This window comes from Notamacropus eugenii, chromosome 7, assembly GCF_028372415.1.
Source record: "Notamacropus eugenii isolate mMacEug1 chromosome 7, mMacEug1.pri_v2, whole genome shotgun sequence".
In the NCBI taxonomy this organism is placed as follows: domain Eukaryota; kingdom Metazoa; phylum Chordata; class Mammalia; order Diprotodontia; family Macropodidae; genus Notamacropus; species Notamacropus eugenii.
The window spans coordinates 92,347,624-92,367,427 of NC_092878.1; the positions used below are offsets into that span (position 1 = coordinate 92,347,624).

The following is a 19,804-nucleotide window of genomic DNA, read 5'->3' on the forward strand; positions in this document are numbered from 1 at the left end:
TGCTGGGTCAAAGGGTATGCACATTTTTGTAGCCCTTTGGGCATAGTTCCAAATTGCTCTCCAGAATGGTTGGATGCGCTCGCAGCTCCACCGACAACGAATTAGTGTTCCAACTCTCCCACATCCTCTCCAGCATTTATCATTTTCTTGTTCTGTCATGTTTGCCAATCTTATAGGGTGTGATGTGGTACCTCAGAGTTGTTTTGATTTGCATCTCTCTAATCAATAGTGATTTAGAGCATTTTTTCATATGATTATAGATATCTTTAATTTCTTCTTCCGAAAATTGCCTGTTCATATCCTTTGACCATTTATCAATTGGGGAACCTAATTTCTTAAAAAATCATTATGAGATGTGAGACATGCTTTGATGTTGCTCCATCATTGTTTGCCAGGAGTTAGGATAATAACCCAGTTTCTTCTGAACATGTAGCCTTTTCTGTCTATATATAATGTAAAAATATATATACACACACAAATACATATATACATAATATATGTATATTACATATATTATGTATATATGTATTTGTGTGTGTATATATATATATATATATATGTATATATAAAATAACATCTGCGTGTTGTACTATGCTATCCATAATATGCCTTGGGATAAAGCCCTGCATTCGCTTTGCCTTGTTTCACTTTTACCAGTCTGACTTCACATTGGCAGATCTTACCTTGTGGGGAACATATTCCCTTTATTCACTAGTATAGCTCTCAAGCCCCAACCAATGTTCTTCCATTTATATAAACCCTCCCACTCAAAAATGATAAAATTAGACCTTAAACATGGCAATTTATTTAACAAAAAGTTGGAAGCAATAATATCACAAATATACAAAGCAAATGCAATAATAATATATCTCAGTCCACAAATAAATCTAGGTCATATGTCAGAAACACAGTCAGTATCTATAGAAAAGAGTAGGTATACAGTTATAGAAAACTGCCAAGGAAGCACATGAGTGAGGAAAACCCTTGTATTCTGTTAATCCACAATTATGGAACTGTAAAGTTTGGTGACCCCTTTCTGTCTCAGGAACTGTTTCTTAAGTATTCTTTGATAAGTACAGCTTTTGTGTTGAACACATGCTTCTGCTAAGCTGAATTGATCAAGCTGTGCTTGACTAAGATGTCACTGGGTGCAGCTTAGTCAAATAAGCTGATATACTGGGTGACTTCTCTGATTCTTTTCCAAGCTGTTCCTCTCCTTAGCTGGTCTTACCACTTTTCTCAGAAACTGTACCATTACTTCCAGTTTCAGGTTTAGCTGATGGCTTCAATTGAATTAGTAGTAACCCACTTCAAATCAGCTGAGAAAAAATTAAAACTCAGAACCCTTTAGCGACTTGACCATGGTCACAATAACTTCATTATGTACAGAGCTGGTTCTAATACTAGAACCTGGAATTCTACCAACCATTCAAGGGATGATGAGAACCTGAGTTCAGATGTAGAATGTTTGTTAGTATGCTCTTTTTAAAAGTAATGTATTTTTTTAAATTAAAAAATTTCATTCTTACTCACCCCCATACCACACTGGAAAAAAACAGAAACAGTAAAACCCTTTTGACAAATAAGAAAAATCAACCAAAACAAATTCTTGAATTAGTCTAAAAGCCAAGTTTCATTCTGCACCCTAAATCTACTACTTCTGTCAGGATGCGGATAAAATTCTTCATCATCAGTTCTCTGGAATCATTGCATCTAGTTGATTATAATATATTTATCAAGATTCTGTAATATACTTATCAAAGTTGTTCACCTTTTCAGTGTTCTTATAGTACAAGTTGTTCTGGTTCTGCTCAGTTCCCTCTGCATCACTTCAAACAAGTTTGTTTAGGTTTCTCTGAAACCATCCTTCCCATTGTTTCTTTCAACACAGAGAAATTCTGTTACATTCATATACCATAAGTGAGCCGTTCTCGAATTCGTGAGCAATTCCACTTCTTTGTTGCTATAAATATTTTGCTTATGTAGAACTTTTTCCTCTTTAATCACTTTGGGGTGTAGGCCTAGGAGTGGTATTGCTGTGTCAAAAGATATGCATAATGTAAAGCCTTCAGGGGCATGGTTCCAAATAGTTTTCAGAGTGGTTGTACCAATTCACAGCTTCACTAACAATGTGTATTATGTTTTCAGAAAAAGAGGACAACCTTAATTTTGGGGGAGGATGTGTGGAGTTCAACTTAAATTGTTTAATGGAACAAATGATATAATATACATTCTCCTGCCTTGAATTTCAACTTTTTAAAGGTTTTCTTGGTTTATTTGCTCCATTAGCTACTTACTAGCCTCTCCAACACTGCTCTTTTGAAGTATTAATTTTCTCCATCTCCCAGCAACACCAGGTCACAATTCAAAAGAAGTCTCTCCTCTCTTAGTGTTTGTTTCAGCAATAAGTCTGAATAGACACCTTCAAATATTCTCTCTATTCCTTCTTTCTGTCAGCAGCAGGAGGCAGTAAAAAGCCTTCTAGATTCTCAACAACAAGAACAAAAAGAAAGTTAGAGTCTGTTTTACACTGTTACAAAATCTTTCCTTTAATGTCTATCTTGTCATTCTTGGTTTAGACTCTGGAACCTGTCTGTGAATGACCCCATGTTAGCTTATGGTTTGTACCAGTTTTTCATCTTCTATAACTAAGTAAATTATATCTACCCTGTAATTATAGAACAGTTCTAGTATCATTCGTATTTCCTCAGTTATACACTGAAAAATGCTTCATTTTTTCATGGGCATATACCTGAAGCATACTGTGTTTTACATTCACTCCAGTATTCTACTTCTTTTCACTTTAAAATGAGTAACTGCTGTCTCAGAGCTCTGAAACAGATGCACCTGAGACAAGTAAACTGTCAAGGTAAACTTGACTCAGAAACTTTTCTCAGAAGCAGACTTTGGTAGCAAGTATGTAAACTAACTCCTTTACAGGATTACAATTCCCATTATATTTTTAATCTGGTTCAGGCTCAGCCTGGGAGCTAGGGAACTAAATTCAGAGGCCTGTAGTCCTTGAGTTTGACCCTTCTGGGGAGGGTACTGCCACTCACAGTCAGTAGTTGTTGCTAGTCATGATGAGGAATGGGAACCCTTTCTCCACAGTGATTTCTCCCTTCAGTGATGCCTAAAGGGGCTGAACTAGAAGCAGTTGTGGTGAAATGGAAGACACTGACATTCCCAAGGCTCCTGAGTTCAGGTCCCTGGGCTATCTCTATCAAGGACTGAAGGAGGATGACAGTTCATGTGATGGTGGTAGTTTGACTTGCTTGGCACATGCACATCCCCTAGGGTGCCTTACTGCTTCAGTGACTGGCACATGTCATTTAATCAGTGCTTATTGATTGATTAATAGTTTTGTTCCAAGTTTTTTTCATTCAAGAGCAATTCTTTTGGACTTAAATATTATTTGGTTTATTTGACTTCTTTATTTCTTATAATGCTGAATAAATAATTAAAAATAAAAAATTAATTTTGAGTTTTAGCTTTTTGATTTATTTCACTTTGCATTTTAAATGAATTTCCAGGAATGCTAGATGAGGTTTTCCGATAATGTGAATAAATTGGAGAAGTATTAAAAAACTACTTTAGAGAAATAAAGCAATACTAGTTTTAATGGAATTTGGGAGTAGTGTTTCTTAGTCAAGCAAACAAGAAAAAGATAAAAAGGGAATGATTTGTGTGATTTTCTTCACAGGATGATCCATGTGTCATAAATATTTTCCGTTATTTTCTTTCTGTTCATTCTTGTTGTCGGTACTTGATTTAAATAAGCTAAGGAAATAGCTTATTTTATTTGGATTAATGATTGTGACACTGTATGAAAAAACCAATTCTATTTATTTATGTTACTATTTGTGTCGTGTTTGTAGACAGAAAAATAAATACTCGAACCATTTTGAGTTACTTTTCTCAGGAATATGCAGATATTATTTTAGGTTTATATGTAAAATATGTATAAAGCAAAAAAGCATCTTGAAAGTATAATATAATTGAATATGTATTGGATTTGAACTATTTCTGAAATTGTACTTTTTCGAGAAAAATAATTTGGTTTCATTTTGCAGCTTCTGAAAATATGGAATTCAGTGGTAATTTGGAGGTTTCTGAGGATGATCTGAATGGGCCCTGTGCCATCAGCAAAGAACAGTATATCTCTTTGTCCTAATGAATATTGACATAGGACACTATTTTGTGGATTTTTCGTTGCAAAAACTTTTGTTTTTGTATTTAAAACATCTCTGAAAAGTCCAATTTTTAATACTGCATTTTGTGCTTTCTCTCTGGTGTTGTAGAGTGATAATTTAACGCACTAAAAATTAGTCCCATGAGCAGCCTCAGTTTTAATAGCAGAGAAAACGGGAATTGCATTTGCACCTACCCCATTGTCTCCACATAACCACAGGAGGTGTGGAGGCCAGGGTATAGATTCATTGGACAATTAGCTGCTATCCCTGCTGAATGGCTGTAGCAGAGCCACTAGGCTTTCCCCATCCATGGAGGTAGAGGTGGAAACTATTATTTAAGTTGTTTAAATAATACAAAACATTTCTTGAGGGCTTACTTGTGCCAGATATTATGCTAAGTGCTGAAGATGCAAACAAGCAAGAGAGTTCTTGTCCTTGAGGAGCTTCTACATAAGGAGTAAACACATAAAAGGAAGCAAGAAAGAAGAGGGAGGAGGCAGCATGATGTTGAAGAATGGCGAGATGTGGTTTGGAATTTCCAAAATCAGAACTCAGTGTCCTGTGTCCCGGGGGCAAAGTCCAAGGTTGGGGGTGGGGAAAGGAGATGAGAATGACAGCTGAAATGGAGACAGCAAGTCCATCTTTCCAAATGTTCACCTACTGAACAGTTAAACTGGGTTGCCTGAGATTGCGTCTCAAGCTACAAGATGCATGTTTCAGGAACTGGTAACTTTGGATATATGGATACTCTCTCCATTAAACTGATGATAATTTTCTGCCTTAGTTGACAACCTTCCAGAGTTGCAAGGACATAAACGTTCATTATTGTGACTAACCTATACCATGTACCAGGTTAGGTTGATCCTTGGACAAGAGAGATCAGTGTCATCAGAGCTGTACTTAAAGCTTTCTCATTCTGGCATGATTCAGCCAAAATTAGATCCATTGGCATAGGCTTCAGGAACGTGAGACATCAGAATAGGACTTCGGGAGTGAGTTTATAAATAAATTTAACTACCTAAATTAACATACTATAATGCTTCACTAGACCTCTGATTACCTCTTCCCCCAGGCCCCCATGTTGGCACTTCAAAAGTATGTGTGTGGAGGTCTATTAATATCTTCCCATCCTGTAGGATTCTTGTCTATGTCCTCATAAATTCTCTAAAGAAAATCAGTTCAAATATTTAAACATAAATAACTTTTAAAAATTAGTAGCCCAAGTATTGTACCATCCCCCAGTTACTCTCTAGGCTAGCCCAATCACCCAATGTGTACTTATTATATAGTCACATGTACAGTTCCCAGGAGTGATACCATGGTGCTACACCTCTCTTTCTCTGTTTGTCTCTGTCTCTCCTCACTCCCCTCACCTCGGGGCAACCTTAGTGTGGGGAGATGGATATACTACTATTATTCCCACTTTAATCTCCTTAGTCTCCTATTTACACAAACTCAGTCACCATGATACCATTAACTCTTCAACATAAAACATTACTTAATATGGCAAAAGAAAGTAGTCACAACATTCTCATTAGAATACAGAAGTTGAAATAACTTTTACTCAATAGAAGGCAAAAGTAAGAATAATGAGAATATAGTCTATCCATAAACCTGAGTTACACTGTTCTACTAATAGACATAGTTAATATCTGTACACACTTCTATAAAAACCTAGTGTGGAGGCCATGAGTGGGGAAACCTGTGTGCCTGAGCAATTTGCAACTCTGGGCTGCAAGTATTGCTGCTTTTCAGCCCTTCAGAAATCATCTCTACCTCAGCATACTGCTTCTCTGCTACCTGCTCTATTTCTGGTCTTTACCATTCTATTATTGGGTAAGCCACTCCCCTATTTTTGAGCCAATGAAGCAATGACAGCTCTTTTAGCTCACAGGGATCTGGGAAAGTGTCAGACTAATGTAATGAATGACAAGCAGTTCTCAAGCCAAAGAACTGTCAAGTTCCTCTGATCTGTAAATAGAAGGGGATTTGGCTTTGTCTAATCCGTTCCCTGTGTCTTCTCCCAGCAAAGAACCAGTCTCAATAAAACGGATGCAAAGTCTCTGTCTACCATGGTTTCTCCCCCTCAAAACAGAGAGGGCAGAAGAGGGTAACAGGCATCCCCAAGAGGGTTCCCACCACTCAACCTGTAGATGATGCCAGAAGGCAATAAGCTTAAACAGTTCTGTACACAGCAGTAGGGTTCAGCTCTCAATACCCTTTGAGCAGCTGCTCCACCCAGCATACAAAGAAATTTGTCTCTTCTGATCAACGAGTTCTCAGTAAAGCAACTGAAGAATCCTCTCATAATATCAATCAAAAGCCTTCAGTGCATCCTATCCCTGGCTTCTTGTGGCTTCTGCTATGCTCAACTTACCCTCTTGCTTCTTATGCCTAACTTTTCCTATAGTGTCTTCTCCTGTTGACTTTGTGAGTGACTGTGTAATGCCTTAAATCAAAGCCTCCTAGTGAACAGTGGTTCATCTGTACCTTACAAAGGAAAATTGAAAGCCGTCTTTCTATAAGACATAAAACCAGCAGTCCTTCAATAATTTTTCCATATTCGTGACACTTATATGATTTAGATTTTTGTCAGTTATAACCTTTAAAATTCTAAAAATACATGTAAATGTATTAATAGACCACAATGACCTATAGCCACCATTAATCATCATCATTGTCATCACTGCTTGTATAGTGCTTTAAGATTCACTAATCCTGAGAGGTGGGAACATTCCCTCATTCGTTGTTCTGCCTTCAAATAAATCCAAATTCATCTGAAGAACAATTCTCTAAATAGTCCTCTAAACCTTCCTCTTTAAAACTCTGAGATACTGTTCTTTATCCGTTGCTTTTTTTTTTTTATCAGTTTTCCTGTTTTCTGGGAAGCTGCAGATTGGAAGAGAGACATTGCTTTGCATTTTGGTGGGAACAGGTGCTGGAATAACATTGCACAAATGATCTTCCTTTGTCCCTTTAGATCATCAAACAGTTCACTAATGAAAGACTCTACCTTCCAAGTATATTCTGGTACCAGAAACAACTTATTAAAATAACAAAAAGAATGGAATTCCATTCATTTAAATGTTTTACATTAATATGTTTGTCCTATTATAATAATTTTCTAGAAATTGAAAAATTGCAAAGCTTCATGTTTCTTTTAATTCAGCAAACATGAAGCACCATGAGAAGTACTGGGCTATATTTGGTGGGGTATAGGTGAGAGAGAAGCAGGATATGTAGTCAGAACCCAAAGGAGCTTAAAATGAAATTATGGGGATAACACTTATATTGGCATGATATGAAATAAGGTCAGAGACAATCAAAGCAAAGAAAACATCCAAAGTGCTCTAAGAAAGTATGAAGAGAAAAAAAGCATATGTTTGGGGGTAAGAAGTGGGCAGAGAATCAGGGAAAGCTTCACTGGGTAGGAAGATGAGCTGCACCTTGAAAGATGAGAAGGATTTTAGAAGGCAAAAATGTAGGTGGAGTACACACCAGAGGATTAAGATTTAAAGGCAAATTAATATAAAGAAAAAATTTTCCTGGGATGGATTTGGTTGTGACTCTCAACCTACACCCATTTCAAGTAAACGTTTATATTTTAGTGTAAACTCAAAATGCTTAGACAAGTGATGATTCTTTACTGTATTACTGAAGCTGAAGGTGAACAGATTTGTGGGTAGTTCTTCATAGATTAATGATCACCGTTGTTAGGTACTGCTCTAAGCACAGCACCCTCTTCCGTCAGGGTAAATGTTGGAATGAAATGAGGCACTAGCAAGTCTAAACATTTGACAAAGGAGATTGACTTGGCCCTAAAACAGCAAGAATATACAAGGATTACAGCAGCACTTCGATTATCTGGATGTAGCCACCCTTTTTTTTTCCATTTAGAAATGTGTGTGGTCATTAAGTATCAGAGTACAATGACTCATGTGGTCTCAGATGCCCACCATGTCCAAGAGGCCCTGACTACATGAAACTGGGAACCTTTATGCCCTAAGACCAAAAAGTCGTACCATAGAAGCTGGAGTCACTCAAGTTCTATGGGGGGAGGAAGCTATGTCAGGCAAGCTGCATCAGGAAAATAATGGTCCCATCATATACAACCCCTTGTAGCAAGGTCCTAATGATCTTCTACCATTTTAATGACTAAACAGCCCTCCTGTCATGGGATGGAAAAGGGAGAAAGGGGGGAAAATGTGGAGAAGAAACAAACCCCAGAAATCTTAAACTTGTCCTTACCCTTTCAGAAGGACTAAGTCTCAAAGTCTCACAATCTGGTTCATGTGATGGGTGATCCCACCTCTTTGCAGTTCACAGTGGATCCTTTAATGCAGAATGGTGAGGAGGAACCAGAGTAGCACCAGGAACAAGACCACAGCACAGATGATGAACAGTGTCATCACATTTCTTTTTACGATGAGAGGTGTTTGATGATGAGCAGGAGCAGCTCCGGGAATATCAGGGTTTCTGTGTGCACTTCGAACACAGTCAACAAATCTTTCTGCTCAGCTATAGTAAAGTGGCTACAGCACCTTAAGCCTCCTGCATGTAACCTGTCCTAGGATCTAAGTGCCTACAGAGGCTCTCCTTGGACTGCCACCTGCCTATCATTACCTGCCACACCTGTTAATCTTCCCTTCCCTGAGAACTCCATCAGGTCAGGACTTCGGAGGTGTTGGACACCTGACATGGAGAGGCAGATGCATAGTGGTGCAGCTTGTTCATCAGTAGGGGAGAAATTCTTGGACTGAGAAGGGAGAGTACCATTTTGTCAGCTGGGGATAGGTGGAGGGCCACTTGGGTTAGGAATAGCTGTCCTTAGTGAAAGGGATAATGTCCTGTACCCAGCATGGGGAAGGGAGGGAAAGGAAAAAGCATGTATATAGCACCTCCTATGTGCCAGGCACTATGCTAAGTCTTTTCCTCATTTGATGCTCACAGCACAAAAGGTAGGTACTGTTATATCTGTTTTACTGTTGAATAAGTTGAGGCAAACAGGTTTAAGTGATTTGCCCTTGGTCATGCAGCTTGGGTTTGAGACCAAATTTGAACACAGGTGTTCCTGACTACAGGCCCAGTTCCCTATTCACTAAGCCACCTAGCTCAGGTGATATCACTTGATATAAGGTGATATTAGCACCCAAGTGTTCAAATTACCATTAGGCTCACTCCCCAACCCCTGCTATTCTTGTATCAGTTTATTTAACATATGTCTTTGATGGATACTGACATGTCTGACAAGCAACTCCATGTAGTAGGAGGCATTGGCAAAATTCATCCATTGGTCCTGATCTCTAAAGGGAAAAACCTTAAATTGTCTAGTCCTGTGCTCTTCAGTCCCAGGCTGTTTAGTCAGATCCATGACCACTGCCCAGGAACTACTGTAGATGAATATCTATAATTAACAACTTAGACCTCATGGCTCTTTCACATGCCTTTCATGCAGCCCAGAGATCAGCCAAATATCGGCACCCATAGTCCCTGGGGATCTCCTGTTAGCCTATTTAGTGGCTGCTGAAATCCAGTTGTATATGCCTTTTGTAGTGGATGGAACCATCTGTTATCCAGGCAAAATGATGTTCTCAGGAGCCAAATCCTTAAAGGTGGGAGAACATTGGACCAGTGGAGGCAGGGTTCCTGGATCTGGACTGAAGGTTTCAGCCTCTGATACAGTCATTAAGTATTTGTGAAAACCACTAACACCAGAGGGACCTAAGCAGGCATGACTTCAATGTTCCATATCCACTTAGCAATACAAGCCTTTTATGCTCTACCCATCTTGCTAGGAGGACCAACTTTATGCATTACCCAACAAGCAACTTTGAGAAAAAGGTGAATGCCTGACCTTGTGTTACCTGTCAAGTATCAACTAAGGCCTAGTAAAGACAAACAATTGCCTTTCAAATGCAGTACAATAAGTGGCTTTTCTGGGGGGCTTTGGAGCTCCAGACACCGAACCGTGACTTACTCTGTTCATTCCTTGGTATTTGCCAGAGGCTCCACTGAGCCTGGGCTTTATGAACAGAGACCACCAGAAAAATGGACTTTACAGAGTCATAAGGATCCAAGGAGAGACTGGGAGATGTCACCCCTTTTACATCTTCCAGGCCCCACTCTAAAGACAGGCTTGTGAGTGACTTGATAAAAGGACAACATCAAGCTATCTAGATGGGGAATGTAGCTTTTCCAAAAGCTAAAGAGTTCAATAAATCTCTGGACTTTCTTCTTAGATGTGAGGGATGAAAATTTTGAGAGACATAGTTTCTGGGTAATTAATAATCTATTAATTACAACAAGCAAATAAGAAATTGACATCAGTGGTTTCTCTGGTAACCAAGGACAAACTTTAGAGGCTATTCAGATGGTTAAATACCTTTGGGAAAGGGGTTGTCCCTGACAGTGGAAATCAACTGATTGGTTAACAATTAATGAATTAATGAATGTTTTAATGAGAGATGGGCCTATTCTAATGAGGGGGGAGGGAACTGACTCATATCAGCTCACTCACTCTTGGACAAAGAAACTCATCTCCACTCGGACCACACCCCATGGGGGAAGGGGAGAAGTAATCCAGACAAAGGGATCCACCTCCACCCAGGTACCACTTATATAATTGAAAAAAGAGTCAGAATTGTCTAGATTAGATTCTCTTTACCCTTTAATCAGAAATAAGCTCTTCTAGTTGAGTGGGTTCTCACCCAAGATTGAGGAGAATATTATCCCAATCTCATCATCAACCCAATCCTTCAGAGGCTACCTTGTCTTTAAAGGAGGAAATAGGAAGGGAAAAAAATCTGCATCCCCCATAATTAGAAATGAGCTATTAATCCAAGATTGAGGAGAATATTATCCCCATCTCATCAACCTAATCCTTCAGAGGCTTTGTCTTTAAAGGGGGGGAAAATCTGAATCTCCCATATTACAAATGTGCTATTAATAATCATTTCTCTCATAGATAGTGGGGAAACAAGTATCAGTAACTTGTTCTGGACCGTACCTGGAATCTTCTGAGTTTTCCCTGCCCACTGTATTTCCTAAAATTGACTAAGTGGGAAAGATCCTAGATTTTCTTAGGATTGAATTCCTACCACATATTCTACATATGAGCCACCATCTGATCCAGGGCCTCTGCCAAGGTGCCCCCACTTGACCTGGTCAACATTCTTTCATAAATGTAGTGGTATACACTAATGTCCTCAGGAAGGGTGGCCTCTTTCAGGTCTCTCCCTTCTATAATGTGGATGTATGAAAGAGAATTCAGGTAGACCTTGGGAGGGATGGTGAAGGTATTTTGACTCCTCCCCAGGCGAAAACAAACTGTTCCTGATTAGCCTTACGCAACAGGGATAGAGGAAAAGCAATGGCAAGGTTGATAGCCCCATACAACTCACCCTGGGCCTGGAGTGCCTGTTCTACAACATTGAGGTCAGTAACAGCTGCTTAGATAGGCGTGATGACTATGTTTTGTTCTCTGTAAGCTGCCAGGTACCATCTGCCTTGCTTACAGGTAATGCAGAGTTATTGTAAGGGGATCTTTCAGCTTTTTTTCATCTCCATCTCTAGAGAAGAAATAACCTTTCACTCCCCTGGGAACCTGATATGATATGGTGTTAACTAAGGGTTAACTCTAAGGGTTTCCATTTGACCTACTCACAGTAATATGCCAAGAAGTTGCTGAAAGGGCCGACACTATTCCACTACCTCCATGGACTGCCCTCTGTAGCTTACCCTTAGTGATCCTGGGGCAGAGGTGTTGGGGCACACTTCAAACTTGGGTGGGGCTGAAGAATACTTCTCAAAACCAGAAGATTCCATTGCCCACTTCGTGGGTTGGGGGGCTCTGTCACTCATCCCTACCATTCCCACAGTATGGGTTTGCACTGATAGTGGTACTTGCCCAAACCACAACAAAGAACATGCCCCTTCTGGAGGTCCCAACAAATTTACTTGGCTCTGTAAAAGGAGATCCTCAGATGCTCAGACAAGACTGTCCCCAGGCCATGGAAGTCTAAAGCAGAAACTTTTAGCAGTCACTCTATTAGGACTGGTTTTGGCCAAGGGAGGGTTCAGCTGCTAATGGTGCAATGGATAGAATGATAGGCCTGGAGTCTGAAAGAACTAAATTCAAGCCCAGCCTCTGACACTGTAAGTGACAAGTCACTTAATCCTGTTTACCTCAGTTTCCTCATTTATAAAATGATCTGGAGAAAGAAATGGCAAGCCACTGCCTTATCTTTGTCAGGAAAACCCCAAATGGCAAGTATTAGACCACACCCTTAAGAGTCATTGCTCTGAGGACTCATTAGGTTTCATTTTGAACTTCTCTAGTATCCACTCTTTGGTGGAGAAAGTCTACGTACAACTTTCCCCCTCAGGTCAAAAAGTTAAGGCCCTCTTGACAGCAGTAATAGGATGGCTGTGAAGCTAACAACCCAGGAATTCCTCAGTCTCTGATCCAAGTCTGCTCTCCTCCAGTCACATGGCTCCTATCTTAGTAGGAACTGGAACTTTGGGGTCAGAGACTATGAATTGGGGCCCCTCATTTGCATTAGAAGAGATCCCTTCACGTGTAGCCACCAGCTCCACTAGCTGCCCCTCAGCTTTTTAAAAAAGTTCATTTCTAATTTAGGGAATAAAATAAGCATTTCCAAATATAGTATGATAAAAAAAAGATTACACATGAAACTGCAAATGTTATGTACAACTTGTTATTCCTTTTAAATATATAATGAGGTCATCCAAATTTCTTTTTTGTCTTCCCTCCTTCCCCTCCCAGTTGCTTCCATTAGACACGCACGCGCACACACACACTCAGTGTCATTCTATACATCTAGTTATCAGTTCTTTCTCTGGATGTAGATTGTGTCTGCCTTCATATGTCCATTAAAATTAATTTGGGTATTTATAATAGTCGAAGTGACTTATTCATTCAAAGTTGTTCTTAAAACAATACTGCTGCGTGTGTATTCATCCTTCGCTGCCAAGGAAGACCATGCCATCAGAGAAATGATGATATGACTTGCACTTGACTTTGTTTTTAGTGAGGGAGGGCTATGTAGGTCACCAGCCTCACTTCTCCAGAGCCATCTGAATCCAGTGACCAGATATTCATCAGGATGACTGGAGATGACTCAGGATGAGGCAATTGGGGTTAAGTGACTTGCCCAAGGTCACACAGCTAGTGAGTGTCAAGTGTCTGAGGTGAGATTTGAACTCAGGTCCTCCTGACTCCTGCACTGGTGCTCTATCCACTGCACCATCTAGCTGCCCCTAAAACAGTATTGCTATTACTGTATACAGTGTTCTCTTGATTCTGCTCACTGCGCTCTTCATTATTTTGTGCCTTTCCCTGTTTCTCTAAGAACCTTGAGCTCATCATTTCTTATAGCACAGCAGTTTTCCATCACAATCAGATACAACAATGTGTTCAGTCATTTCCCAAATAACAGGCATCCTTGCAATTGCCAGTTCTTTGTCATCACAAAGAGAGCTGCTGTAATTATTTTAGAACACATAGGTTCTTTTCCTTTTCCCCAATCATTTTTTGAAATAGACTTAGTAGTGATATTGCTGGGTCAAAGGGGAAAGGCAGTTTAATGCCTCTTTGGGCATAATTCCAGATTGTTTTCCAAAATGGTTGGATCAGTTCACAACTCCACCAACAGTGCATCAGTGTCTCTGAGTCATTGCATGTTTCCTGAAAGCCAAGAGCTGTCTCTAGCTGCCAAATTACTTTCAGACTGACTATATTGGTAGTCTAATTCATGCAGCACAGTCAACAACCATAGAATGGTGACCTTGGTGCATTCTTTACCCACCCAGGCAGTCACCTCTAGTACCCATGGAACAATTCCATCTGCCCTAGTTGTTGCCCATCTCACAGAGAGGAGGGGTAGGGTGACAGGAAGCCAAGCAGGTTCTGCCTCCTGATCAGACCATTCTCCTCCTCCATATTTACAGGGTTATTCTGCCAGTTTAACTTTAATGTGAGCCAAGGTGCATCTCGTCTTATCCCTACTTGCCAAAACTACGTTGCATGTAAAGGGTCAAGATCAGGTAAGTAACTTTCTACAGCACTTTACAAATGACTTTGGGACAGAGATCCATATCTTAGCAAGTAACTAAAAGATTCAAATTTAATAATGTTTAGAAATAATAGTACTATATTCAATTATCACTAAAAAAAATCTCTCTTAAAGTATGCAAATAGAAGTTCTTACCATAAACCATCTTAACAATGGAAAGGAAATAAATAATGAGCTCAACATAGTATCAGAAAGTAGGGTGCTATTATTTGCCAAAGGGTTGGCTCCTGCTCCTTGGTTAAGTAGCTATTCTAAGAAGAACTATTAGGGCAGAGAGGAATAGGGAATGGGAAAAGGGAGTGAAATAGTTTGGAACCAGACTGGGGAAGGTCTGAAATGCCAAGCTCCTGAATTTATTTTACCCTATAAGTAATGTCACTGATCATTTCTCAGCAGGTGAGTGGCATGGTCAAAGTTAAGCATTAGGTAAATTAATGTTGGCACTTGTGTAAAAACTGAATTGAAGAAGAGACTGGAGGCTGGAAAAACAGTTAGGAAGGAAGCTGTTAGTTAGGTGATGATGAGGGCCAGAATAGTGATGCTGACAGTGTGTGAGAAGAGAAGGCATTTTTTGACTAAAGAATAATATTCAAAATAAGGCACAAGATACAGACATGCTGAAACTTAAAATGTCATTCCAGAGCCTGCATTTCTTTCACACCAGATCCATAGGAGCAAGGGGACAACAGCTAGGTGACATAGTAGATAGAGTACTGAACCTGGAGTGAGGAAGACTCCTCTTCCTGAGTTCAAATCTGGCCTCAGACAGATACTAGCTGTGTGACCCTGGGCAAGTCACTTAACCTTGTTTGCCTCAGTTTCCTCATCTATAAAATGAGCTAGAGAAGAAAATAGCAAACCCCTCCATTATCTTTGTCAAGAAACCCCAAATAGGGTCATGAAGAATCAGACATGACTGAAAATAATTGAACAACAAACAACCATAGGAAAAATGGGAAACGTGCCATGTATTACCTCATCTTTTAAATTCCATCTTTGGTTTTACTGCTTATTTGAAAATAAATATGGATAGAATTCTCATTAAAAAGTGAATTCAATGATCACAACTAGTTTTATATGAGAGTATTTCCATATCAACGTTGATTTAGAGCTGGAAGAAACCATATAAATCAGAGAATTCAACTCCCTCACTTTATAAATAAGGAAAGTGAGGCCTTGAAGATGCCTGGATTTGGAGCCAGAGGTTTAACTCTCAGCTGTCTTACTTACTACTTATGTATTTTTCTCATTGGCAAAAAGAGATATTGGACTAGATGGCTTTTGAAGTCGCTTTCAATTCTCTGACCCTATGACTTGTCTGGGGTTACACAAACAGCAAATTCATAGCCAAGCCATGAACTCAGGTCTCCTGAAATCAGATCCAGTGTTTTTGTCCTGGAGCTCTACTGCCTTAGGACTAACAATGCTTTGCCCACATACATGAAACAGATTCACAATGACTTGAAAACAGCAAATTTTCAATAAATATTTGTGGATTGAATGAAATGAACTTGTTGAAGGAATAAGCTTTTATAATAGGGGTATTTCCAGGTCACTATCCATTTACATTTAATGTACAAGAAAGATACTTTTAATTTTTTTATACATGATTAGTTATAGTTGGAAAATCTCTATAAAGCCAGATATCCTTAGTAAAGTTTGAAATAATTAAAATATATATATATATTTTTTATGGTTTTGGACCTATATATAGGTTACATACATTGTAATTTGAGCTTTTCAGGAATATAAGTAAGAACATAGAAGACTCCCCCCTCCCCCCAGAAAAAGAAATGAAAAGAAAAAAGCCCTCTGAGTTACCAAAATCTATCACAAAATCTACACTAAAGTTTATTACAAACTTTACTTTTAGGAGAAGTCCCTTCAAGCCCTGACTCAGAGTCTATTTCCTTTAACTGACACATAATTCTAAGTATTTACCAAGCCCAAAACAGATTAGAAGTCTCAATGGCAGCTGCAAGAATTAACTATTGACACAGTAAGACAGAAAAACTATAAAAGTAGACAAGACCATGCAGAGAGTAAGTAGTAGCTTGTAGCCATTCCATACTGGGGCAAATATCCCTCCATACCTCAAGAACTCGGGAGGCCACCTTTATGTATTACTTGATATTCATAATAATGACCCTGAATCCTCAAAAAGAGTTAAATTGTATTTTGTATACTTAATTACATTATGGATATCAATAAATCATTTAGTTGCTCTGAGTCTCAGTTTTTTCATCTGCAAATTATACTTATACAAGTATTATTTCATATGTTAATATAATGAATAATAATATTTACATTACCTACCACATAGGGTTATTAGGAAAGTGCTTTGTAAATTACTGTTGTTGAATCATTTTCAGTCATGCCCATTTGGGATTTTCTTGGTAAAGATAATGGAGTAGTTTGCCATTTCCTTCTTCAGCTCATTTTACAGATGAGGAGAGTAAGGCAAACAAGGTTAAGTGACTTGCCCAGGGTCACAGAGCTAGTAAATGTCTCAGGCCACATTTGAACTCATGAATATGAATGAGCCTTCCTGATTTCAAACTCAGTGCTCTATCTACTATGCCACCTAGCTGCTTTGTAAACTGTAGAGTTATATAAATTAGCCAATGAACAAACAAGTATCAATTAGGCACTTACTATGTACCAGGTACTATGATAGGCATCAGGTATACAAAGACAAAAATAGAACAATCCTTGCCATCAAGGTGCTTAATGAAAGGACATAGTTATTTCCATTACTAAAAACTGAACCAACTTAAAGATAATGGTAAAAGAGTCATATGTAGAGCTGGAAGGAATACCAGAGGCCACAGAGTCTATTCCCCCTTATTTTACAGATTTAAGGCTGAGAGCTTAAGCAATTTATTTGCCCAAGGTCACCCAACCAGTCAGGCAGGACTTGAATTCATCTTCGAAGTATTGTTCCTTACACAGGGAATCAGAGTGTGTACACTATTGCCACTGATAATGTGTAGATTTGTGGCAGCCTACCCCCAAGATTTGGGTGAAATAGTTTATTTTCTCACATGCCTTTGCTTTGAATCAGCCATATCACTAGCTAGTTAACTAGTGAGAACAAACATATTGACAGGGATGATGAGTGAACTATGATTTCTGGTGGGTACAGATTCACTGAGCTTTGAACCTTGGGTAAATTTCTGGAGGACACTCCTCCTCCAACACATGTGAGAGGAGGTGTTTCAGGTGCTGCAAAGGATGGGTGATACCACACCTATACCTTAGGTTCTTACCATTTAAAAGCTTGACAAATGAAGGTCTTTAAGAATACCATTCATGGGGTAAAGAGTTCTTGGTTTGTAGGTGGTAGTAGCTACACAACAGGTCTAGTTAGAGACACAATGTGAAATGCTGAGTGTCTTTGTGACTTACTTAGCTTTCCCAGACTAAGTTGCTGATCAATTTGGTAGTTCACAAAATAGCTGATAGTATTTCTCAGGTGTTTGCTAGCTGGAAAAAGATGAAATATCTATCCACTTGGAGCTGACCAATGTCCTTATCACTGCATCGACTCTTGAACCAATGTAGTTAACTAAAAAAACAACAAAAACTTTATGATTCACTAAAACACACACCAATCAATAATACAAAATTTTGAAAAAAAAATCAGAATTTATTAAGAATATTTTACATTTCACTCAAATATACTTACAACTCAAGGGATGAATACAGTCATATTACCCTTGCAGGCACCACTGGTATAGAAGTAACCCCCATATTTATAACACTCCCTTCTTTCCCACCCCCATCCCATCCATTCATTACTGTCTATAAATATAGCATACAATACCTTGTGTTGTAAACAACAACAAAATAGCATTAATGAAGTTTGGATACAGTGTTACAGATTTTGATATTGCTTTAGTTTATATTACTCTACTGGTACTTCTTTTTTAAAACTATGTAATTTTTCACCAATTTCTTATAAAAGGAGTATCTTGCATTTTATTCAGTGCTGACTGGACTGGCCTATCCCCTGGAGGCTGAGGAGCATACATTACAGCTTCTTAGTTTCACCAAGTGTCAGTCCTGCCTGTTTGGCTTACCACATCTACTTCGCAATTTCTGAAATCTGCTCCTGGGTTCTTAAGCTGATGTATGTAAACAGTGAAGAGAAATCTCTAATACAGTAATCTGTCCCTCAGAAGGAAGAGGTATGACAGGTGAGTGATAAGCCTGGAGATCCTGGCAGCCAGGATGGTATTTCAGGCCCAGTCCACCCTGGATAAACACCTATTGTTTTATTTCTTTAACAAACCTCATTCAGGCTCTTAGTGGCTTTCTAAGTGTTTAGTATCCTTTATAAGTTCTTTAAGATCAAAGTTATCTTATCTTTCCTTTCCAACATGTTTCTTTGAATGAAAAAGTAAAAAAAAAAAATTCAATACAGGGAATTTCCTTTAATACAGTACAGCTCAGATCCAAGATTACCCCCTGCCATTTTTTCTAAAGCATGACTCACAGCCTACAGTTATACAAAAACAAACTGCAATAAACAGTTTCAGTAGATACAACGAAGCTGCTAACCAGACACCTGAGGAAATATAGATCACAATTTATGGTATAATGTAATTTGAATAGTTTTAATAAGAGTTTTCATTTCTGTTTATGTTTAAAGATTAGATTACATGCAAAGTAGAGGATCTTTTTTTTACATTATCATAGGTATTCTCTGGACTAACTAATGAAATCTAGACCATATGGTGCCTCCATACATAAAATACAAAGAACAGTTAACATCAACCAAAATAATTCAACATCCAATTACTGGATATTAAGCTAGAGCTATCTACACATCTTCTCTACAGGTTCTCACACCCTATTTTATCTTATTCCCAGGATATCTGGAGAGAAAACAAAAAGCATTCTAGAGAACAAACATCAACATTTGCTTTCTGAGTCAAGGCTGAGTTTACTGCTCTATCGGTATTGCAGGAAGTCTTTGAGGAGCGTTGGAAGCTGGAGCTGGGGAACGAGATGAAGCCTCGCTCTTCCTATGCAGTTGCGGATACACAGCCGGCAAAGCTGGCACAGAGAGCTCGGGGTGGCTATAAATAAAATACAAGAGGGTTTTGTCAATCAGGACTCATGTAGATTTTCTGTGCTTTAACATTTTACCAAACCCTTCAACAAAATATTACACAACAGATGATATGTTCTATGGTACATATTGTTGACAAGAGTTCAGATCTCTGGATAAAAATTGCCTCTTGAAGCTGTAATAAAAGTGGTGGTTTACACTCCTAATTTTCTGGCTTCTGAAGTACAAGACAAGGAGTTAATTTTGCTCTTAGAAACTGAGGCTAGTATATAAGCCAAAAAAAAGGAATGTGAATGAATGAATCCAAGGGGAAATTTTACCAAAAATAGTACTTTTCCAAACTGGAGAGAAACATGTGATTTGAAATAAAATTTACTGGTAACATCTATATGAGGCCTGAGAAGGGGAACATGTGTTGTTAAATTAAAAAATAGCGTGAG

General features: G+C 38.7%; 1 protein-coding gene and 1 long non-coding RNA gene across 6 annotated transcripts in view; one reads left to right on the top strand and one right to left on the bottom strand.

Annotated features, from left to right (window-relative positions):
* The first annotated feature begins 12,055 nt into the window (after positions 1–12,055).
* LOC140513627 (uncharacterized) lies at positions 12,056–19,570 on the top strand. Its single transcript, XR_011970258.1, has 2 exons — positions 12,056–14,258; positions 19,163–19,570. It is a non-coding gene; the product is annotated as an uncharacterized lncRNA (long non-coding RNA).
* Positions 17,916–19,804, bottom strand: part of ASB5 (ankyrin repeat and SOCS box containing 5) — a 98,548-nt gene continuing 96,659 nt past the window's right edge. For all 5 annotated transcript variants that reach the window (XM_072623471.1, XM_072623472.1, XM_072623473.1 and 2 more), the window contains one exon: positions 17,916–19,371. In XM_072623471.1, the coding sequence (XP_072479572.1) occupies positions 19,244–19,371 (128 nt within the window). In that variant the 3' untranslated portion in view covers positions 17,916–19,243. The remainder of the gene's footprint in view (positions 19,372–19,804) is intronic.